The sequence below is a fragment of the Hippocampus bargibanti genome, linkage group LG13 (genome assembly GCF_051943395.1).
Source record: "Hippocampus bargibanti isolate YZ-2025 linkage group LG13, ASM5194339v1, whole genome shotgun sequence".
NCBI lineage: Eukaryota > Metazoa > Chordata > Actinopteri > Syngnathiformes > Syngnathidae > Hippocampus > Hippocampus bargibanti.
The window spans coordinates 20,712,675-20,737,881 of record NC_142746.1 but is presented as its reverse complement, the minus strand read 5'-3'; the positions used below and the strand labels follow the sequence as shown (position 1 = coordinate 20,737,881).

General features: G+C 39.8%; 1 protein-coding gene across 2 annotated transcripts in view; it reads left to right on the top strand.

Moving 5' to 3' along the window:
* The window catches only part of LOC148889685 (VPS10 domain-containing receptor SorCS1-like), a 116,646-nt gene that overhangs the window by 73,669 nt on the left and 17,770 nt on the right, over window positions 1–25,207 (top strand). For both annotated transcript variants that reach the window (XM_089011884.1, XM_089011883.1), the window contains 14 exons: window positions 1,515–1,588; window positions 8,204–8,268; window positions 8,680–8,798; window positions 10,034–10,123; window positions 12,152–12,331; window positions 16,091–16,237; window positions 16,386–16,488; window positions 18,014–18,090; window positions 20,428–20,519; window positions 20,629–20,736; window positions 20,974–21,091; window positions 21,245–21,378; window positions 23,990–24,103; window positions 25,033–25,204. In XM_089011884.1, the coding sequence (XP_088868010.1) occupies window positions 1,515–1,588; window positions 8,204–8,268; window positions 8,680–8,798; window positions 10,034–10,123; window positions 12,152–12,331; window positions 16,091–16,237; window positions 16,386–16,488; window positions 18,014–18,090; window positions 20,428–20,519; window positions 20,629–20,736; window positions 20,974–21,091; window positions 21,245–21,378; window positions 23,990–24,103; window positions 25,033–25,204 (1,593 nt within the window). The remainder of the gene's footprint in view (window positions 1–1,514; window positions 1,589–8,203; window positions 8,269–8,679; window positions 8,799–10,033; window positions 10,124–12,151; window positions 12,332–16,090; window positions 16,238–16,385; window positions 16,489–18,013; window positions 18,091–20,427; window positions 20,520–20,628; window positions 20,737–20,973; window positions 21,092–21,244; window positions 21,379–23,989; window positions 24,104–25,032; window positions 25,205–25,207) is intronic.

Sequence of the window (25,207 nt, the reverse complement as noted above, 5' to 3'; positions counted from 1 at the left end):
TGATAGAGAATAGACAGAAAAGTAGTTATTATATTTAAAGGACAACCGACCTCTCCGGACAAGTGGTGTCCATAATTTGTAAAATGGCTTCAACTGACTTTTACTGAGCGTATTTTACAAAGATTCCACCGCATATAGCTATATTTAACCTTTTAAGACTCGCACTGAATATTCAGGAAGTCTTGTTTTTGAGTTGGTGACGAGTCCGTATGTGACGTCACTGAAGGAACGCCCCTGTCCGAAAAAAAAAGACACATTGTAGCAGTCCTTCCATCACGTCAATGTATTTTGCTGTACTTGTTTGGTCTGAAAACCTCATGTTGCACCGAAAAGCCGCCAGAAGAGGGCGACCAAGCTCCATGGAAGGAATTTATCAGCCATGGAAAACGGGCTGACTAATTCCCTACACGGCTTTGTCGCCATTTTCTGCCTCCCTTGGGTGCGACATTTCCCACCCCTGATGCCTCAAAATGATACGGAATAAATTCTTTAATCGACTGCAAACATGTATGCTTTCCTCTTCAGAACTATTTGAATCATATTCATAACTGGATGTGTAACAAGAAAGCATATTCTCTGAATTTGAAGCCATTGTTTTGATTCTCCTGCAATGCAAGACGTCTTGGCGTGACGTCACGAACTGGGGGCGGGACTTTCTGAAAATGCCCAATTCGCAGCTCAATTTTTTTTGCAGATTTTGGACACTTTAAGTCATTTTTATTGGTGCTTTGCATTTGAATAAAAATGTCATACTGCGTGTTTTGGGTATTTTAGATGCTATAAAACGTTTTTTCTGATGTCAGTTAGGAAACAAAAAAATGATGTCGGTTGTCCTTTAACAGGTTCATGCCGCTGAACACAAGGCCCACAATGGAAGCACAAAAAAATCTGGGGTCAATCTGAGGTGAACAGACACAGCCTGTTAAATTGTCATCTTCATGTAGGAGATCTGGCCTTGGACTAATTTACCACTTGGTAAACTCCTTCACAGGAAGAGGTTATTACATAGTTCATTAACCAATTAAAATGTCTACGTTCTGTTATTTTATAGTCTTTGGTGATTGGGACGTTGAGGGGCGTAACAAATGATTCTTGCAAACTTTTCAAGTGATGCCATGACCCGGATGCATAAGGTCGCAATGAGTTTGCCATTCATTTCAATGGGGATGGATAAAAAATGTAAAAAAGTCAGCGTGGTTGTCAATCATAATAATAATAATAATAATAATAATAATAAAGAAATAAACATATAAAAATAATACATTTAAGCTGCAATGCCGCTGAGTCAGTGTAGGAAGATTTTTTTCACTACAGAAGCAGATTTGCAGATCAAAAAGCGCCCACTGTCTACAGAGCATTTCATCTTCAGCATTAAATTTGCACTCACGGCGTAGTTCATCCTCTTACAGCACTTCTCAAAATAAAGACTCCGGCATTTTTATTTTTATTTTATTTTTTTAGCAGTTGGTCGTAATCCTACCTTGAATGTGATCTTTGATTTTTCTTCTTTCCAGCTGTATGTCTCCGTGGAATTTGGCAGGAGGTGGCAGCTTGTGCACAACAACGTTGTCCCTAACAGATTCTACTGGTGAGTTAAGAAATCGGCGCATGGAAAATGCATACAATTCAATACATCCCCCCCAAAAAATGTTATTTGCTGATGGGAGGTTTTGGATAGGTCAAAAATGGGCCACATTTTAAAAATAATTTTAAAGGACAACCGACGCCGCTGTCAAGTTGCGTCCATAATTTGTATAATCACTTCAAATGAGTTCTATTGAGCGTATTTTACAAATATTCCATGGCGTATAGCTATATTTTACATTTTAAGACTCTCGCTGAATATTCAGGAAGTCTTGTTTTCGAGTTGATGACGATGCCTGACGTGACATCACGGAAGGAACGCCCCTGACCGACAAAGCGACAACCAATGCATTTTGGGCACTTTTTTTTGTCTGAAAACAACGTGTTGATCGCAAAATTAGAAGGAAAAATACATAAATAACGCGTTTGTGAATTGTTGTGTGTCGCACCAAGACTACCAATTGCAGTGAAACGCATAAAGGTATTAAGTTGACACAAATTCCCAGCAGACAAATCAGCCCATTTCCAACGGAGCTTGGGCGCCATCTTGTGCATTTTTTATTTTTTATCGAGAATTGATTACGGAAGGACTTCTTTAATCGATTGCAAACATGTATGCTTTCCGCTTCGGAACTATTTGAATCATATTCATAACTGGATGAGTAACAAGAAAGCATCTTCTCCCAATCTGAACTCTCTGAGGCCATTGTATTGATTCTGGAGCAAGGCATTTTGTGACGTCACGAACAAGGGGGCTGGACTTTCTGAATGTTCCCAGTTTTGAGCTAATTTTGTGGCGGTTTTGGGACACTTTAAGTCATTTTTATTGTTGTTTTGCATTTGACTAAAAATATCAGCCTTCGTGTTTTGGGTATTTTAGATGCTATAAAACGTTTTTCTGATGTCAGTTAGGAAACAAAAAAATGGTGTCGGTTGTCCTTTAATACCCTGGCTGTTGACTTAATACTTCTCTTCATTCTGCAAGGAGTTGTCAGGTAAACAATAGTTGGCGCCCGCCTGCATTGAACACGCCGGCGTCATCTCTTTCCACTTGATTGCTCTCAAAACCAACAATAAAAAGGCGCTTTTGAATGAAATATTGATCGGGGCGCTTTTAATCCAGAGTATTTACATTGATAAAAGACTCCGACGCGTGCAAACAAATGCCTGGGGTCAGAAATTAATATTCATCAGACGTCAAAACTAAAAAGCGGCGCGGGCAGTGTATGGATGTGATGACTCGATATTTCATGAGTTGAATGCCTTCACGTTATTAAATATTAACCTTCATGTGTAAACTAGAAGCTTCGTACATTATGCAAAATAAATAAATAAATTAACAATGCATAATTTACCACAACAACTTTTTCCTTCCTAAACCGCTTTGCAGTGCCAGCCGGGCTTCATCATATCTTGCGAAATTTCCAACCGTTTCTTTCAACGTTTTTTTTTTAAATCAATTTGTACTTTTTACCAGACAAATGTCACCCGATGAACAGACATTGATCGATTCGGAGCGGATGTGATGCTGCAGCGTGAGTCACTCCGCATTTACGGGCTGCATTGTCAGAAAAAAAAAAAGGCGACTGTAGGGGTTCCATTTTGGTTCTTTTTTTTTTCTAACGTGCTACGTCGGGATCACAGTTGGAACACCAGGATCGCAAGTTCTGTTCGTGGTTGTAAAATGTGCATATATAGTCTTGCTTCCAAACGAATGTGAAAACGATGAAAATGCCTTTTCATCACAGCCCACCGTTGTGCAGAATTCGGTTACGAGATACTCCTCCGAGCTAGCAAACCCATATTTTCCTTCATGAAGCTTCATGAAGCACTTGTGATCGTTTTTGAGTCCTCAAGATGGCACTCTTGGTTTAAAAAATATGCAGTGCAATTTGAATCAATTTCCATTGCACTAACCTTCATATTTAAATCAAGAATCTAGAGGAGTCAAAAAATATCACAAGTGCTTCACGAAGCATCACTAATTTTCGTTACCGTTTCCCCTGCAGGGACATTATAACTATAACCTTACAAGTAGGAATAACGGTTTATTCAACTATTGTTTAAGGGACAACCGACACCATTTTTGTGTTTCCTAACTGACATCAGAAAAACGTTTTATAGCATCTAAAATACCTAAAACACGCAGGCTGATATTTTTAGTCAAATGCAAAACACCAATAAAAATGACTTAGTGTCCCAAAACTGCCACAAAATAAGCTTGGAACTGGATAGATTAAGAAAGTCCCGCCTCCTTGTTTGTGACATCACACCAGGATACTCCTTCACAAACTGCCTTGCTCCAGAATCAATACAATGGCTTCAGAGAGTTCAGATTTGGAGAAGATGCTTTCTTGTTACTCATCCAGTTATGAATATGATTCAAATAGTTCCGAAGAGGAAAGCATAAATGTTTGCAATCGATTAAAGGAGTCCTCCCAGATCAATTCGAGCCTTCTGGACTCCAATGTAGCGTCCCAGAAAATGCACAAGATGGCGCACAAGCTCAGTTGGAAATGGGCTGATTTGTCCGCTGGGAATGTATGTCATTGGCTGCGACACACAACGATTCACCATCGCGTTATTTATGTCGTTTTCCTTCTAATTTCGTCATCAACACGGTGTTTTCAGATGAAAAAAGGTACCCAAAATGCATTGTGTGTCGCTTTTTCGGTCAAGGGCGTTCCCTCTGTGACGTCACGTCGGGGATCGTCATCAACTAAAAAACAAGACTTCCTGAATATTCAGCGCAAGTCTTAAAATGTAAAATAAAGCTGTATGCGGTGGAATCTTTGTAAAATGCGCTCAGTAGAAGTCATTTGAAGTGATTTTAGAAATTATGGACGCAACTTGTCCGGAGGTGTCGGTTGTCCTTTAAGTTTGTACTTTTAGAAAGGATTTAAAATCAATGTTTGGATTCTGAATGAGGCTTTTATGCAAATGTTCATATTTCAAGCGAGGGTTAGGGCTTTAAAAATTTTCACGCTTCCAAAATGGCCTTTCACAATATTTTTTTTTTTTTTTTTGCTCTTTCTGAAGTCGATCTTGATGAAGAGCCTCCATTTTTTTTTCTTCTTCCATTTGATTCCTCCTCGGGAAAAAAAATTCCAATGGGAACATTCCCATAAATTCTTTTTAACACTGCGAAGGAATTACACGGCTGCTTCCTGTCACCCAACCCTGACCCGACAAAGATGATTTACAAGAACATTTTTAATATACAGTAGATGGTGGGTGCGTGTGTATTAGTTATGAGTCTGGCGAGGGGGGGGGGGGGGGGCAGTTTAACATGGCCCGGGGTTCCATCTCGGAGCAAAGGGGGGCGAGTAAGGGTGACGGACGCTGTTTGCTGATAGAATAGGATGAAGTATTGGACAGAAAGTCAATTAAAAAAGATGGAGCTGGCAAGCAATTATAGAATGCTGAGGGAGGCAGGACGCCGCCTCGTTATATCCGAACCTTGGCGAACGTCCGGAAAATGACAAGAATCCGGCGGCGTGTCAAAACACACGCTATTAATACAACAAGTGGTCACCGCTGTCAGTCGGCGTGAAAAATCACCCCCGCCCTCCTTAGCCTGAAAGCCCCTCGCAATGACTAAATACACCTTGACCATAAAAAAAAAAACGCATTTCAGGTCACACACGTCCGTCATTTTTATCGACGAGCCGCTTGTATTAGTTGCTCCCGCAAGGACGCTCGTTATCGCCGGCGAATCATCAAACATGACGGCGAAATATGGATTGCGTAACCGTTTCGGGGCATTATTTTTCCAACTCTGGCAGATTATTATACGTGTATTATCCATAATACAATAATGTCGTATTATTAGTATGACAGCCAGCACATACATTAGGTACAGGCACTCTATCTTATTGGTCGAACATTATCTTGCATAATGGAGTTTTCAAAGTAAGGCGTCTGCGATTCAAACTCCTGGTCTCCAACTGTGGGACTGTCGCGGCTTGGAATTGAAGCAGATTTACATGTGACAGGAGATGCGAGATAATCTCTTTCAAATTCATACCGATTTGACCACACTTAACTTGAGGAGCCCACAATGAGAAGAAAGGAAGCATCAGCGCAGATCGCCGATGCGTATGTGGATTTGTCGCGGCTTGGAATTGAAGCGAATTTACATATGGGACAGGAGATGTGAGATAATCTCTTTCAAATTTAAACTGATTTGACAACACTTAACTTGTGGAGCCCATGATGAGAAGAAAGGAAGCGTCAGCACAGAGCACCGATGCATGTGTGGAATTGTCGTGGCTTGGAATTGAAGTGGATTTACATGTGGGACAGGAGATGTGAGATAATCTCTTTTCGTCAATGGATGCTACAGTTTCGTGTTTGCTATGAAACAAAAAAAACAATAATAATAATAATAATAATCGTTAATAATAATAATAATAATAATAACAATAATAATAATAATAATAATACATTTCAACTCAAGTCAACTCGGAAATAACAAATAAATAAAAATATAATAAATTAATTAATAAATAAATCATAATAGAAATATATTTATAAGCACCTTTCAAAACTCTGAAGGACACTTTACAGTCACAAGATATTTTTTTCTGCGGGTGTGCAGCGGCAGCCACACGCGCCAGTGTTCACTCAACCCGGAAGTAAAGTAAAAAAAAAGACAAACATAATAATAATAATAATAATAAAATACATTTATAAGCACCTTTCAAAACTCTCAAAGACACTTTACAGTCACAGGTTACGTTTTTCTGCGGGTGAGCAGCGGCAGCCACACGCGCCAGCGTTCACTGAACCCGGAAGTAAGAAAGTAAAAAAATAAAAATAATAATAATAAAAATACATTTATAAGCGCCTTTCAAAACTCTCAAGGACACTTTACAGTCACAGGTTACGTTTTTCTGCGGGTGAGCAGCGGCAGCCACACGCGCCAGCGTTCACTGAACCCGGAAGTAACAAAGTAAAAAAATAAAAATAATAATAATAATAATAATAATAAAAATACATTTATAAGCGCCTTTCAAAACTCTCAAGGACACTTTACAGTCACATGTTACGTTTTTCTGCGGGTGAGCAGCGGTAGCCAGATGTGCCTTAGCTAGTTTGTGGGCTCTCCAGCAACTTTGCAGGAAATGTAAATTTCTACACAGCGATCCTATGAAAATCTAATCCAATCCATTCCAAATATGCATATCATATTTAAAGTTGAAATCTCTTTTTTTTTTCATATAAATCTCCTGTGACCAAAAAGTGGCACTCCAGAAAATGGTTCCATTTTGCCTTTATGGTCACTTGGAAGAGAGCACTAGTGGTGTCTATATTGCATTGTTCCCCATCTGGCGTGACTTCCCTCATGGATTTGTTGTCATTCAGATACTTGCCTCCGAGATGAGCCACATCTGGCGCTGAAAGCCTCTTTTTGAATTAGTCATTAAGTGTTACGAGGGTGGGCGGGGCAGAAGAGCACGAGGAGGACGCTTCATCGTGGGGGGTTCGTCATATATGCTGCATTTTGTGGTCGGGGGGGCTCCTGATTACAGGTCGCGGTACATCTACTCAAGTTGCGAAACACCTTTACAGGAAAACATTGCCTCTTGTTACAAAAATACATTTCAAGCTTCAGCCAAAGCCATCAATTTTATTAGCTATCTAGCTAGCTAGCTATTAGCTATCTAGCTAACTAGCTTTCTAATAATAATAATAATAATAATAATAATAATAATAATAATAATCAATAACAGCAATACTAATACTAATACTAATACTAATACTACAACTACTACTACTACGACTACTACTACGTCTACTACTACTAATAATAATAATAATACATTTTCTTTCTAAGCGCCTTTCAAAACTCTCAAGGTCACGTTACAGTCACAGGATTTAGCTAGCGAGCTATTATCTATCTGGCTGGCTGACTAGCTATCTATTAGCTATCTAGTTGGCTCGCTATCTATTAGCTATATGGCTGGCTGGTTATCTATCTATTTATTATCTATCCATTAGCTAGCTAGCTCGCTTTCTATCTATTTGAGTTACTTCCGGGTTGAGTGAACGCTGCCGCGTGTGGCCGGTTAGATACCTAGCCAGCTAGATAGCTAATAGATAGCCAGCTAAATAGCAAATAGATAGATAGCTAGGTAGCCAGCTAAATAGCTAGATAGCTAGTCACCGAATATTTTTTTTGTTGGTGTGCAGCGTTCACTGAACCCGGAATAACTGAAATAGATAGGTAGCTAGCCAGCTAGCTAACCGGCTAGATACCTAGCCAGCTAGATAGCTAATAGATAGCCAGCTAGACAGCAAATAGATAGCTAGCTAGGTAGCCAGCTAAATAATGAGATAGCTAGTCACAGAATACGTTTTTTTTCTGTGGGTGAGCAGCGGCAGGGACACGCACCAGCTAGCCGGCTAGATACCTAGCCAGCTAGATAGTTAATAGCTAGCTAGCTTGGTATCCAGCTAAATAGGTAGACAGCTAGCTTTTTACATGGAAAAGGCGTCTTGAGTTACACATTTTTCTACTTGAGAAATTTCTTCTAGACACATTAATTTCATAAATGGTTTGAATTGCTCCGTGAGTTGTGTTAGCATGAACTTGTTGTCTGTCATTCTGTTTCAGGTCCAGGTTGGGCTTGGACAAAGAGCAAGGAATGATCCACCTGGAGATCAACATCTCTGATGGACGTCAGTACTCGGGGGAAGGGGGGGTCTTTCTTTTAACGTGTCCATAATCTTTCATTTTTAATTCCTTGACGGAAACGTTAGCTCTCGGCTCGGAATTAGCTTTATTAATTCATTTTTTTCCCCAAAGGCCGGTCGGGCTCTTTCCTCGAGAAGAGCAGTCCTCTTTGAAGACCGGTGTGTTAATGTCGAGTCCCGGGAGAGACGCTATGTCAGACTGATGCTAACAGCTCACGCTACTTTGTACAGAAGAGCCCGTCTCGCACGCCAACAATTTAGCAGTTTGAAAAATCCGGCAATGAGCGCAACTCAAACTTTCATCTGAGCTCCACACAAGCTTGTTTGTTTTCATTTTTTTGTCTTTTCCTCTCCCTTTGTTGTATTTTTAGCTCTCTTGTCTGGCTTTGCCCACAGGGTCGCAGTACATCACTTGCAAACTTCAAAATTGCTCCGAGGGAAACAAGGGCAAGCCTTTCCCCGGGTTTATCATCCCTAATTCCCTGGTAGTGCAAGATGAATATGTTTTCATCCAGGTAGGTTATTATTATTATTATTATTATTTATGACAAGGTTTGGCTTCATTAAAAGTCAATTAAAAGCCGTAAAAAGCATCACCTTCAATTGCTTCTTAATGCATACTTGTGTTTTTCATTAAGTAAAAGGGTGCCATTATCCCGCGAGGGGGGGCACGAGATGGAAAATGAAAAAAAAGTGCGTTGTGTTCAAGCTCATTCGGCGACAACGTGCAGCGTCCTAATCGGCGTCTTAGCGCAGGGTGACACGCGGTGTGAGCACTTAAAGGACAACCGACAACATTTTTTGGTTTTCTAACTGACATCAGAAACATGTTTTATAGCATCTAAAATACCCAAAACACACAGGCTAATATTTTTAGTCAAATGCAAAACACCAATAAAAATGACTTAATGGACAACCAACACCATTTTTTGTGTGTCCTAACTGATATCAGAAAAATGTTTTATAGCATCTAAAATACCCAAAACACGCAGGCTAATATTTTTAGTCAAATGCAAAACACCAATAAAAATGAGTTAAAGTGCCCCAAAACTGCTTCAAAATGGCGAGTTTCAGACGGTCCCGCCCCCTTGTTCGTGATGTCACACCAGGACGTCTTGCCTTGCTCTAGAATCAAAACAATGGCTCCAGATTCGGAGAAGATGCTTTCTTGTTACTCATCCAGTTATGAATATGATTCAAAATAGTTCTGAAGAGGAAAGCATAAATGTTTGCCATCGATTAAAGGAGTCCTCCCGTATCAATTCGAGCCGTCAATGACAGCAATGTAGCGTCCCAGAAAATGCACAAGATGGCGCCCAAGCTCCGTTGGAAATGGGCTGATTTGTCCGCTGGGAATTTGTGTCAACTAGTATCAAATAGTAGTCTTGGTGCAACACACAACGATTCACCATTGCGTTATTAATGTTTTCCTTCTAATTTCGCCATCAACACGGATCAACACAAAGTTGTCAGACCAAACAAAGTACCCAAAATGCATTGTGTGTCGCTTCCTCGGTCAGGGGCGTTCCTTACGTGACGTCACTCAGGGAATCGACTTCCTGAATATTCAATGCGAGTCTTAAAACGTAAAATATAGCTATATGCCGTGGAATCTTTGTCAGTAGAAGTCATTTGAAGTGATTTTACAAATTATGGACGCAACTTTTCCGGAGGTGTCGGTTGTCCTTTAAAGACTCGCCACATCAACACGTGGCTCACGTGTAATTTACCTTGCATTTTTTTTTTCCAGGTACCAACAGGAGGCCAGTCCGTCCATTACGTGTCCTACAGAAGACACTCCTTCTACCCGGTTAAGCTTCCAAAGTACACTCTTCCAAAAGTAAGACGACGCGACACGTAGCAATGTCTACAGTGCTGAATCATTCCACACTTAGTGTATATCAGGACGCTTTGATGTTTGCACTCTCACAGAGACGAGACTACAACGGATCCGGGCTTGAACTACCAAATCCGTTGAGGTTTCTTGTCTACAGGTTCCGATTCTCAACATGGAACACTCCAATCTCGCCCCTGTCTCAAAAAACAAGAGCGGTGTTAGCTTAAACAAGACACATGAGTATAGGTTAGCCGATAGCTAAACCCAGGATAACTTCTGGACTGGTTTTACATACTGCCTTATACACAATGGGTCACCCCCCCAAAATAAAAAAAAATAGAACACAGAGACAAACAGAGATGGATTTATAAATAGGCAAACTACGATAATTACAACATATGTAAAGCAAAATGCTAATGGACCGCTTGCTAGCCTTGAGTTTGAAATCTAGTTAAAGAGCTAGCTCTCACTTGGCTAATTTACTATCATATATTAAAAAAATGGATTAGCACCAGTGGTGGGCTGTCCGAGCCTGCAAGGCCTTCTCTGATGGCCTAAAAATATCTGAATCGCAGACTAATATTTTGTCCATTCACTCTTGTTAAATAATTCCAAATGTGATTGGTTAAATGCTTAAATATGAAAACACAAATCTGGAAGAAGCACAACATGGAAAAAGCAATGAAAGGAAGCTGAAAAACAATCACATTTCCGACATCATTTGTTAACTAGGGTCAGAAATCGACCTGGACGCCTTCACAATCAGTTCTGCAGGCCCTAGAGCATAAAATAAGTGTTGATGAAACTGTTGCTTTAACCAATCAGAGTTCGAGATGACAACCCAAGGCCTGCTGGAAGGCGCTGGATACGTAAGAGTTTTCGCAAATTATGATTCATAGTATTACTAGCCGCTAGCGATAAGCGCATACTGGTCAGAGCTAGCACACTGTATCTGTAGCGACCCATTTTGTGTTGATTTAATAGCAGTTTTGTCAATCCACAATGGCTGCAGGAGGAGAAGAAATTGATTTAGTTGCATATACACTGTTCAAGCCATTTTCAAGACGGACTTTTCAAGAATAGATGGACATCATTAAAAAATGTTAGCCAGCTCCGAAGCTAGCAAAAATAGCATATAATATTGCAATTTTATGAGGTTATCATGAATCCACACATTCATAGTAAAAATTCGAACAGTTTAATAATAATAATAATAATAATAATAATTACATTTCATTTCTAAGTGCCTTTCAAAACTCTCAAGGAAACTTTAATGACAGTATTTATGAAGTTTCTTCAAGTCACAAGTTATTTCCTGGCCATCGGCACCCTCTAGTGGACGTGTCGGAATCACACCACCCTCGCAGTTGTGGAGTGATTCAGACATAGCACTACTGAAGGCCTAGGATTGACATGCACGGCCTGCCATTGGTTCGCACTACTAATTCTCAAGTGTCTGCGATTAGGAGGAAGGGGGGCGGATTAGATTGACATGGCATCACCCAGGAAGCTGGATTCTGATTGGGCAAAATATCCCCATCCGGAATAACTGGAAATGCACGACAAAATGAATGTGATAAACTGCGATTAAAAAAATAATAAAGTTACGTGATTCAATTCATTTTACGTAGTGGCAAAGTAATACGATATACTCCTGATTAAAAAAAATAAATAAAAATACATTTCCCGTGCATGCACGCCCCCCTTCATCGCCAACGGAGTCTTTTGAGGCAGTAAATTTCCATTAGCTCCGTGTTTTTACACCATTTAGTGGCAAAATAATGTTGTGCAATAAGAGGGTGTGATGCGTGGGGGTGGTTTGCAGTTTAGTATTGCACATATTCATCCATTTTGGTCAGAAAATGGAGGATGCGTCTCACTGGACTTTGTTATTCTCAATTACTGTCAGTCATCAAGATAGAAATCACGAGCGTGCACCATTAACATTGAGCCTCCTCTTTTGACACTCGGGGTTTTGTTACTTAGCAACCTACACTTACAACCCCCCTCTTTCGCCTCCGCATCATTTAGGATTTGCAGATTATTAGCACCGATGACAACCAGGTGGTGGCAGCCATTCAAGACTGGCATCAGAACGACTCTTACAACCTGTACATGTCCGAGTCCAGGGGTCTTTTCTTCACGCTGATGCTGGAGGACGTGGTGAGCAGTGGAGGACCGGAAGGCAACATCATGATAGACCTTTACGAGGTGGGCGGACCATAATGTCGGAATACTCACTATCATATATTCTTGATCCTCTGCGAAGAACAACTAATATCTTAGCGGTTATAAGAACATTGACCATTCATATATGTCTGTCAATCATGGAACCATCCATCCATTTTCTAATACGCTTATTCTCACAAGGGTCAAGACAATTCTTACTCTATTTTGGTAGTCGGCGGGGGGCACCCTGAACCGGTTGCCGACCAATCGGAGGGCTCACATAGACTAGACAAACAACCTGTCGAGTTCACAATCACACGTCGGAATGACTTCCAGTGTTCCAATAGGCATGTTTTTTGGAACGCGGGACATAATATCCGTAATACCCATAGAAAAGCCACGCAGGCACAGGGAAAATGTGTAAATGCCTTATAGATTATATTATAATAATGACTTGTTGTGTAGTTTTAAGGCTTAGAAAATTAGAAAGTAGAAAATTATGTTTTATGGGGACCTGGGAACGGATTATTCTCATTTTAATGGTTTCCTATGGGAAATTAATTCGTGGGATACACACTTTTCGCCTTACACACTCTGTCTGGGAACAAATTAAGTTCGTAAGCCAAGGTATCACTGTATCTATTAAATATTGATAATATTGAAACTTGTACTTTGATACTGTAAGATTAGCATGCTAACCATTCAACCTTGCCACATCAATCAATCAATCAATCATTAAATTTATTATTCTTATCCTGTGACTGTAACGTGTCCTTGAGTTTTGAAAGACACTTAAAACTAAAATGTATTGTATGTATCAACGACCATCACAAAGGTAAATAAAACGACTTTATTATAAAGTACAGTTTCTTTCCTTATAATACCATAAGACATTTATTATACATAAAATAGAGTATATTTTGCGTAGTTTTAAGGCTTAGAAAATTAGAAAGTAGAAAATTATGTTTTATGGGGACCTAGGAATGGATTATTTGCATTTTAATGGTTTCCTATGGGAAATTAATTTGTGGGATACACACTTTTCGCCTTACACACTCTGTCTGGGAACCAATTAAGTTCGTAAGCCAAAATATCACTGTATTATTATTATTAGGCATCCCCATGTTTGTATTATATCGCCCCCACGTGGACAAAACGCACACACACCCATGATTAGGTGCGCCTCATTGTCTCCAAAAAAAACCAAACTCTCTTTGTTAACTCAGTACGGGAGGCAAATAACAAGAGGGAGAAAATAACGCTCCTAAAAATAAATTTGGGTTGAGGCGTCAACAAACAACAAGTCTCCCTTTGACAAGCATCACAAGCATCTTTTCTTATTCCGCGCTGGTTTGCCAAGAATGGAACAGCTGCTGATGCATTGCAAGTTTTTAACCGTGCCAGGTTTGACTTATTTAAACAGAAAAGTTGGATTGTGAAAGCGAGCAGGCACCAGCAGAAGCAAAGCGGCAGCTTTTGTAGCCGGCGGCCTCGCAATCGGCATTTTTCCTCGGGTGTGTTTAGACAGAGTGTGGTCGCACATGACTGGGGACTTGATATGTGTGTGTTTGTATGGCTAGTCCTGTGAGGACCACTAACATTTTACAACATACGTAGTGAGGACATTTTTGACAAATGAGGACCTTTTGACTGGTCCTCACAAGTTTTTCATTCTAAAGGCTTCTAGAAGGTCTATATATGCATCTGTTAAAGATGCAAAGAGGTCCTCACAAATTCATCCAAAATGATTTTTGGTGTGTATTTTCATTTTACATGGATACACACACTTTTTACTCAGTGTGTGTGTTTATGTGTGTGTGTGTGTGTGTGTGGTTATTTAGAGGAAAAAGTTCATACCACAAAAAGTAAAACGATATTTTAACCAAATTCACTACAAGGGTGAGGACTTTGAATGTACCCATTCCGAAACCTCACTCCTGCTGTTATTTCAGTTTCAAGTCCACTTTTTATTTCTTTGTTTTTATAGATGTTAAAGTGGGAAATGGGGTGATATTTAGTGTTCAAATGTAACACTAGTTCTTCTCTAAACCTATCGGCAACGGTGGTCCTCACTCCTTATCTGGAGTTATCCGGACCTCACAAAACCATTGAAACAGGAATGTGTGTGTGTGTGTGTGTGTGTGTGTGTGTGTGTGTGTGTGTGTGTGTGTGTGTGTGTGTGTGTGTGTGTGTGTGCGTGTGCGTGTGTGTGTGCGCGTGTGTGTGTGTGTGTGTGTGTGTGTGTGTGTGTGTGTGTGTGTGTGTGTGTCAGCCCCCGATTAATCCTTGTTTGCATTCTAACAACGTCTCAACCGGGCATCGCCAGCATGTCATTCATTGAACACTCGGCTGGCAAATCATTTAACTGTTGTGACTCAGCAGCATGAGAGTGTGAAACAGTGGGAAAAAAAATAATAATAAAAATTAAAATGTCGACGCTCAAGCGCAGGAAGTGTCAAACTCATTTGTATCACAGGCTGGGTTGTGGTTGTGGTTTCCCTTCAAGGGGCGTTACGACTGTGAAAACGTGTAGGCGTTAACAAATAAATCCATCAAGATGATGAATGCGGGTATGAAATGTGAATGCGGGTTTTGTTTTCACACACATTTTTCATCCGCCATTTTTTTTTTCCTGTGCGGACAAAATTCCACTTTATTTATTCATTTTATATTATTTATTTATTTTATATTATTTATTTATGTCTGTCTGTCTGAATGTATTTATTTATTTATCTATCCATCAAATCCATCCATCCATCAATCTATCCATGTATGATAGCTAGCTAGATAGCTATCTAGCTAGCTATCTATTAGCTGTATAGCTAGCTAGCTATCTCGATAACTATCTATTAGCTATCTAGCTAGCTTTCTATTTATTTGAGCGTGTGGCTGCCGCTGCTCACCCACAGGAAAACTTATCCTGTTACTGTAAAGTGACCTTGAGAGTTTTGAAAGGCGCGTAGAAATGAAATGTATTATTAATATTATTATTATTATTATTATTATTATTATTATTATTATTATTATTATTATTAAAGTGCTTAGTACTGACTGACTGTGTATTTGTGTTGTCATATTTTGTTCTTTTGACTATAAAATGGCGCCGCGAGAGTGGCTGCCTTTACAGCAGCTCCTGTATTTTGTTTTTTCTACTTCTTCCTTTCCTCTTACCTTCCTCACTTTGCTGCTGTGAAATGTAAATTTCTTCACTGCGAGACTAATAAAAAAATCTTAAATAAAAATTAAATTAATATATAAAAAATAAATTTTATATATATATATATATATATATATACAGTATAAATAGTATAAAATAAAAATATATTAAAAAATAATAATTAAAACTAGTAAAAAACTAATAAAAAATAAACTAATAAAGTTAATCCAATCCAACAAATGTGGAACAGATATTACAACATGAATCGTGAAGTAAACGCCACATAAAATAAGGACCCAATTTAGCCCTCGAGCCTTGAGTTTGACAACTTTCATCTATAGTGCAAGTCCCCATCTCTTTTCACGTGAATTGAAAACAAAAATGTCTGAATATCTCAGGGCTACGCCAGATGTTGTTTTGATTCTGCACGGTCCTACAGATGGTGCAAAATAGTGGTCCCTGTCAGAAAAACATCTCATCGAATTCTGACATGTCTTCCTCCACAAACTTGAGCTCCGGCTTTGCTTTACTTTGAATAATGTATGCTTGTTTTTATCCTACCCCGTCCGTCCGTACACCATTTTTTTTCCTCCCCTTGTGTTCTTTCTTTTCACCACGCCGCTCTTGCGTTTCATATTTTTCAGGTTGCCGGGATTAAAGGGGTGTTTCTGTCAAATAAAGTTGTCGAAAACCAAGTGAAAACTTATATCACGTATAACAAAGGCAGAGACTGGCGGCTCCTGCAGGCCCCGGCGACGGATCTCCAAGGCAAACGGGTCGACTGTGAGCAAGTAAGTGAGATGCTGTCGTCGGCTGCAAGTAGAATTGCGTTCTATGTAAATTCTGCTCAACCAAAAACAACAGACAAACTTGAGAGTTTGATTTGCCGTTGGCGTGTTTATGTGTGCGTTATTATATATATTTTTTTTCCCCCTGTAGCCGTACTGCTCGTTACATCTGCATCTTCACGTTTCGGAGAACCCTTACACCTCTGGTAACATCGTCAGCAAAGATACAGCGCCTGGAGTTATCATCGCATCCGGTGAGGGTTTTATTTGCTGAAGTTTTATTTATTTTTATTTCATCTGGATTCTTGTTACTCAGATTCGGGTTGTTTTGATTAGTTGTAGCTACTTCCACTGGATCTATTTAGGCACTGCACCCTTGACCTTGATAGACGTCAATTAAAGGACAACCGACACCATTTTTTTCTTTCCTAACTGACATCAGAAAAACGTTTCATAGCATCTAAAATACCCAAAACTGTCAGGGTTTGCAAGGTGGTGATGGCTGGTGCGGATCCCAAAAAGCAGGCAGGAGGGAGCAGGAGGTTGTTTGACAAATTGTATTAAAATAAAGTCAGCAGGAACAAAATGTAAAACATCAAAATCATCTGAATGGAAAAAATACAAAGTAGCAAAAGAAGACCAAAAGTAAAAGTCCGCCAAGGTTAAACAAACACATGCACAGCATACGCAATGCATGCAGCACACAAGCAGCAAACAATGAACCGACACCGGATGGTCGTGCCGGGTGTCCTTTTAAGTGTCAGTGATTAAACGACCAGCACCTGCGAGGCTGCAGGCAGGGCTGACGTCGCTACCCGTTGGTCGCCAATCTGATCGGGACGACCAGCACCTGTGCAGGTGCAGGCGGGGCCGACAGCGCCCCCCGTTGGTCGCCAACCAGATCATGACAAAAACACACAGGCTGATATTTTTAGTCAACTGCAAAACACCAATAAAAATGAGTTAAAGTGTCCCAAAACTACTTCAAAATGACCTCGGAGATGCCGAGTTTCAGAAGATCCCGCCCCCTTGTTCGTGACGTCACGCCAGGACGTCTTTGCCTTGCTTGACAATCAAAACAATGGCTTCAGATTCGGAGAAGATGATTTCTTGTTACTCATCCAGTTATGAATATGATTCAAATAGTTCTGAAGAGGAAAGCATAAATGTTTACAATCGATTAAAGAAGTCCTTCCGTATCAATTCAAGCCACCAGGACTGCAATGTAGCGTCCCAGAAAATGCACAAGATGGCGCACAAGCTCCGTTGGTCTGCTGGGAATTTGTGTCAACTAGTATCAAATAGTAGTCTTGGTGCAACACACAACGATTCACAATCGCGTTATGTATGTTTTTTTCCTTCTAATTTCGCCATCAACCCGATGTTTTCAGGCCAAACAATGTACCGAAAATGCATTGTGTGTCGCTTTCTCGGTCAGGGGCGTTCCCTCCGTGACGTCACGTCAGGAATCGTCAGTAACTCGAAAACAAGGCTTCCTGAATATTCAGCGCGAGTCTTAAAACGTAAAATATAGCTATATGCCGTGGAATCTTTGTCAAATACGCTCAGTAGAAGACATTTGAAGTGATTTTACAAATGATGGACACAACTTGTGTGGAGGCATCGGTTGTCCTCTAAGGGCTAAACTATGATGCGATGCTGGCCAACTAAACAGAATTCCGATCACTCCAGTGAGCCGACTTTTTGTTACTGTAGATGATAACAGAATTGGCGTAATACATAAATCGTTTATTTCTTATTATATTTCTTGATTTGCAGGAGTAGTTGGACCAGAGCTTACCACCACTAATGTGAGCATTTTCATCACATCCGACGCCGGCAACACATGGAGAGAGGTACAGTGGCTCGTATAAGTATTTTTTTTAAAGTAGTCTAGACACTTTCTACAGCGAATAACATCCAAATACAATCTACCAGACAGTGACACTAAACGTTGGTTGAACTACAAGTAGTCGTATTTAAAATAATACATGTGTTGTGCATCCTATTCTGAACCGGTTCGACTATTTTGACCCTATCGAGTATCTTAACTCAGTAACCAAATGTTTAGAAAACAAAACACGAGGCTGTGCAGTTTATTACACCACTGTAAGATAAATAATAAATATACAACTTCAATATTTTATGAGTGCTTATAGCAAAGGGCAGCACAAAGTTGATTTTTAAATGTTTTATTAAATGTATTCAAGTTTTCGTAGTTGCAAATGTAGATGTTGATTCGAAATTTCCTTGAATTTAAATTATGACGGAAGGAAAATAACGCGGGCCGTCTGTGACTTATGCTGACACGTGTGTGCATAGAGACATATGGGATCATCAAAAACATGGACTCATTACAGAACTGTAATATAAAATAATAAATGTGCTTATACATATATATTTTATGGTTTTTTTCACCCCATTTTATTTTTCATACTTGAAACTGGAAGCAGCTGGAAGCAACTTGAAAGTAACTCAAATAGCTAGAAAGCTAGCTCGCTACCTAATAGATAGCTAATAGCTAGCTAGATAGATAGCTAGCCAGCTAGATAGCAAATAGCGAGCTAGATAGCCAGCTAGATAGCAAATAGAGAGCTAGCTAGCCAGCTAGATAGCAGATATATAGATAGATAGATAGATAGATAGATAGATAGATAGATAGATAGATAGATAGATAGATGGATAGATAGATAGATAGCCAGCTAGCTAGATAGTTAGCCAGCTAGATAGCAAATAGAGAGATAGCTAGATAGCAAATAGAGAGATAGCTAGATAGTTAGCCAGCTAGATAGCAAATAGGGAGATAGCTAGCTAGATAGCAAATAGAGAGATAGCTAGCTAGATAGCAAATAGAGAGATAGCTAGCTAGCTATATAGCTAGATAGATAGATAGATAGATAGATAGATTGATAGATTGATAGATAGATAGATAGCAAATAGAGAGCTAGCTAGATCGATAGCAAATAGAGAGCTGGCTAGCTAGATAGATAGCCAGCTAGATAGCAAATAGAAAGCTACCTTGCTAGCTAGAACGCAATTAGAGAGCGAGCTAGCTAGCTAGATAGCTAGCCAGCTAGAAAGCAAATAGATAGTTATCCAGCTAGATAGCAAATAGAGCGCTTATGTTTATGTAATCATATTATTGTTAATTATATATTCCATTTGAACTTATTTGATACTGTTTTAATTTTATTTTGATTTTTGAATGAATGTATCTATGTTCATATAAACATATAAATTCCATCACCAAGAATAACTCATGTTTTGGGTGCAAATAAAAGATGGCTGATCCCCAAACAAACAGACAAGATTAAAACTAGAGTTGAATGCAAAGTCAGTAGTTCTCATCTCATTTCCCTAAAAAAAGAATAGAGACTTTTCAAAAGCCACCAAAAAATAAATAATCAAACCAACCGCACATATTTTTTTTTTTTGCCATGGGCCAGAATCTCTTGTCAAGTCAACCCATCTTGATGCTCTCATTAGTTCAAACAACCGAGGACGAGTCTGCATTTTGTTTGTTTCGTCTGTTTCATGTTTGTTACGCCTTCGCCAGCTGCTTGCATGAATTCAGAAGTCAAAAAACAATCATCTAAAATAAAGCTGCTCGCTTGTTTGTTTGTATGTATGCGTGTGTGTGTATAGCTAGTCTTGTGAGGACCACTAACATTTTATACCATACGCAGTGAGGACATTTTGGCCGGTCCTCACAAGTTTTTCATTCTAAAGGCTTCCAGAGGGTCTATATATGCACCTGTTAAAGTTTCAGAGAGGTCCTCACAAATTCACCCAAAATGTTTTTTTTTGTGTGTATTTTCATTTCACTTGGATACACACACTTTTTACTCACTATGTGTGTTTCTGTTTGTGTGTACGTGGTTAATGAGCGGAAAAAATTCATACCACAAAAAGTAAAATGATATTTTAATCAAATTTACTACAGGGGTGAGGACTTTGAATGTACCCATTCAGAAACCTCACTCCTGCTGTTATTTCAGTTTCAAGTCCACTTTTTAATTCTTTTTTTTAAAAGAAGTTGAAACGGGAAATGGGCTGACATTTAGTGTTCAAATGTCACGCTCGTTCTTCTCTAAACTTATCAGCAACGGTGGCCCTTACTCCTTATCTGGAGTTATCTGGACCTTACAAACCCATTGAAACATGAATGTGTGTGTACGTGTGTGTGTGTGTAGGTTTTTCAGGAAGAGTACAGCGTATTTTTCCTGAATCAAGGAGGATCTCTGGTGGCTATCCGATACACACCTCTGCCCATTAGACATATCTGGTAGGCGTCCCCCGTCCAGCCATCAATCGTCCCCCAAGAGACGCTGTTTGGGCTCTCCCTTTATTCTTCTTCTTTTCTCTTCTTTTCTCTTTCCCTTCCAATCTCACAGGCTGAGTTTTGACGAGGGCACAAACTGGGACAAATTTAGCTTCACCTCCTCGCCGCTCTATGTCGACGGGGTGCTAGGGGAGCCCGGAGAGGACACTCTCATCATGACGTAAGGATTGTAGAAAAGAAACTACAGTAATTGGCTCGTCTCCCCCCGCACGATTAATTGAGGCACAATGACACATCGGCCTTTGAAGACTTTTCTAATTCCGGGCGGCTTTGAACGTGTTTAATTTTTGCCCTAGATATGTCTTTTTTTCTTCAGTGCAGCAAAAAGTTCTGACCTAATTTCCCGCCTACCCCCCCCCCCACCCACACTTTTTTTTTGGGGACTTGTCACGAGCAGAATCTTCGGTCACTTCAGTCACCGATCCGAGTGGCAACTTGTCAAAATTGACTTCCGCTCCATTTTTCAACACCGCTGCACTTTGGACGATTATGTGACGTGGCGGTTGGACAATGAGGTGAGTCCATCTTTTTTTTTTGGGGGGTGGGATGGGTTGTGCTTTCTTTTATGATGCGATCTCGCCATGAAAGCAAGATGGTGGACGAAGACAAAGATATGAAGCAAAGGAGAAGAAGCCTGTGAGCTGGTTATGATCCATTATTCATTGCAGGGAGAAGTGTGCATCATGGGAATGAAGAGAATCTTCCAGAAACTGCGAGTAAACGCTCGATGTGTCAAGGCCAGAGAACAGTACATCTCTCAGATGTCAGAATCCTGTCCATGCACAGAGGCCGATTTTGAGTGGTGAGTCTCCCCCTCCCCCACTCCCTTCCACCCCGTCTTTCTCCTTTGCGTTTCAATAGAAAACACATTTTCCCTCCATCGCAACACGTAATAACACACAAAAAAAAAGCCTTTGAAAACTTTTCACTTAGTAGTCAAGCATCCCGTTTCATCCGCGGAAAGCTTTGACAGACGCCAGCAGAACACGATTTGCAAGTCGGGAACATTTTGAGTCGGCTTTTGCACGAGGGGGCAGCGGACTGGGGGACAAATAGACACGAACAAAGGCTTTGAACGGTGTTTTTTTAAAGGACAACCGACACCATTTTTTTGTTTCCTAACTGATATCAGACAAAACGTTTTATATCATCTAAAATACCCAAAACACGCAGGCTGATATTTTTAGTCAAATGCAAAACCTCAATAAAAATGACTTAAAGTGTCCCAAAACTACAGTAAAGTCTCGTTATATCGATATTCTCTGGAGTCGGAAAAAATATCGAATTAACCGGACTATCGATATATTCGATCCTGCGGCATGTAAAATCTCTCCTTGCGTTCATAGAAATAGTATTGTAATAAGCAGTACTATCGATATAACCAATATCGATATAACGAGACTTTACTGTACTTCAAAATGACCTCGGAGATGGTGAGTATCAGAAGGTCCCGCCCCCTTGTTCGTGACGTCACGCCAAGATGTCTTGCCTTGCTCGAGAATCAAAACAATGGCTTCAGATTCGGAGATGCTTTCTTGTTACTCATCCAGTTATGAATATGATACAAATAGTTCTGAAGTGGAAAGCATACATGTTTGCAATGGATTAAAGAAGTCCTCCCATATCAATTTCAGCCGGCGAGTGGCAGTCAGCGACGAGGAAGTGTATTATTATGTGTTTATCCAGTTTATGCGGTCTTATACGCAGGTGCGCCTTACATGTCAAGTAATACTGAGCCACAACAGGAATTAGTGCATTAAAAATTAAAAATTGCAAAATTATTCCTTAACTTTTTATCATCTGGTGACTTTATTTAGCTTGTAGTAGACGTGCACATTCCACCATAACATCCCTGATCCACCGCTGAAAAGTATGCTTTGATCATCTCCTCTTTTATCTAGAACTGCTTCATGTCACAAAAAGGGTACAGAAAGTGCTGAAGAATGAATGAGTCTGTGTCTTTGTGTTGTCATATTTGTTCTTTAGTTTTTTAATAATAATACATTACATTGTAAGTGCCTTTCAAAGCTCATAGGTACGATAATAAATAAAATACAATCACAAATAGACTGCACTAAATGAAATACAATTATAAATAGAAACAAGAGAGAGAGCTACACAGAAAATGCAATTTTAAATAGGTGGCTTTTGAGAGTTTACTTTGTTACTTCCGGGTTGAGTGAACGCTGGCGCATGTGGCTGCCGCTGCTCACACGCATAAAAAATATCCTGTGACTGTAAAGTGTCCTTGAAAGGTGCTTATAAATGAAATATACTATTATTATTATTATTATTAAAATATTTGTTTCAAAAAGTTGTTTTCTAGACTTGGAACGGATTAAAAAAATATACATTGATTATAATGGAAAGTGCTGTTTCGGTTTTCAAACCAATCGTTTTTTTTTTTTTTTAACAGTCTTGGAAAACGAGGCATCACCGGTGAACATTTGAAGGGGATCTTTTTAAGAGATACAAGGAGCTCGCTCGTTTGACAGCAGTAGATTGTCACGTCTGCCTGCCGTTGTGTAGTTTTCAAGTGGCTCGTGGGCAAGGCTTCATTCCTTGAAACGTTTTATTATAAAAATTCACATGACAGCTTGTCACACGTCAAGTGTTTCCCCCTCTTTCGAGAACGTCTTGTGCTTGCTTTTATCTCTTTTGATCGAGGGTGTAATGAAAGGCGCTGACATGCTTGATTAAGAATTGGTAAGAACACTTTTTTTGTCGAATTGTGCGACGACGAGAGCCTGGTAAAGTCATAATTTTGTGTGTGTGTGTGTGTGTGTGTTTGTATGACGAGTCTTGTGAGGACCACTAACATTTTATACCATACGTAGTGAGGACATTTTTGACAAGTGAGGACCTTTTGGCCGGTCCTCCCAAGTTTTTCATTCTAAAGGCTTCTAGAGGGTCTATATATGCATCTGTTAAAGATTCAGAGAGGTCCTCACAAATTCACCCAAAATGATTTTTTGGTGTGTATTTCCATTTCACCTGGATACACACACTTTTTACTCACTGTGTGTGTTTATGTGTGTGTGTGTGTGCGTGGTTAATGAGAGGAAAAAGGTTCGTACCACAAAAGGTCAAAAAATATTTTAACCATATTCACTATAAGGGTGAGGACTTTGAATGTACCCATTCAGAAACCTCACTCCTGCTGTTATTTCAGTTTCAAGTCCACTTTTTATATCTTTGTTTTTAAAGAAGTTGAAGTGGGAAATGGGCTGACATTTAGTGTTCAAATGTCACACTCGTTCTTCTCTAAACTTATCAGCAACGGTGGTCCTCACTCCTTTTCTGTAGTTATCCGGACCTCACAAAACCATTGAAACAGGAATCTGTGTGTGTGTGTTTTTTTTTTCTTTTTTTGCTCACACCCACCACATCTTTTGTGTTCCACATGTTAACAGTGACTATGGATTTGAGAGGCAGGTCGATGGGAGCTGCACTCCGGCCTTCTGGTTCGTTCCGTCGGCCACATCCAGAGATTGCATCGACGGGGACAGCTTCCTCAATTCCACAGGGTACACTGTCACGTCATTTCAACCGTCACGTCAAACACGGACGGAGTATACAAGGGGTGCACGGATGGTGCATGGTCCATCTTCTGAATGTATTTCAAAGCAAGAATTTAAATATTTATGGAGTGGATAAAAAAAAAATCAGATAATGCATAGTAGGAAACAGATGCTCTATATGTGTGTATGTTTTAATGGATTCTTTTTAGCTAGCTTTTGTGGCGCTAGCTAGCTAGATATCTATATCTATGTATTTATTTAACTATTTGTTTAATTACAGTAGTGAAATTGGCTTTTTTGGCTGTGTCAAATTTAGAAAACATTTTTGCTAGGTATTTTAATACTGTAAAATAGTTCAAAAGTTCTTTCAAAAAGTTGTTTTCTAGGCTTGGAACGGATAAAAAAAAATACATTGATTATAATGGAAAGCGTTGTTTCGGTTTTTGAACAAATTGGTTTTTCGAACAGGTTTCTGGAACGGCTTATGGCCTAAAACTGATGCATCACATTTTGCTTGCTCCTGGGTTGGATTTGAGTGCTAACCTATCACGTGATAGAAAAGCGCGTCAAAAGTGACATATCGTCAACGGACACAACAGACGATCCGGTCATTTTTCAAAATAAAACACATGTCAGATTGCAAAATAAATAAGCTAGTCTTCAAAAATTAGTATCATGTCTGATTTATGGTGAGCTATTTTTAGAACAGTCCGGAAGGGTTGCTTATGTGGTCCCTTGGGGGCTGGCTACATGCTGTACCGACACCATGACGGCGACCTGTGATTTGGAGTCATAGTTAGTGTTCATTTTTATTGCACGTTTGTTTATTTTATGTTATTATTGTTTATTTTAGAAATATTCTACCAACCGCGTACAATAAGCCACAGCACCTGACACGACCGTAACCATCTTTTTACTCGTGTCCCCAATGGCAGATACCGGCGAGCTTTATCAAACAACTGCACAGCGGGCACCCTGCAAAAGTACAGCCCAAGGCGGCAGAAGTGTCCCAGTCAAGTCCCCAAAGGCCTGCAGCTCTTCACTAGCGAGGGCACCCTGGTCGCCACGCTGGATAAGAACGTCACCTTCTTGGTGTTTCTCGAAGAGGTG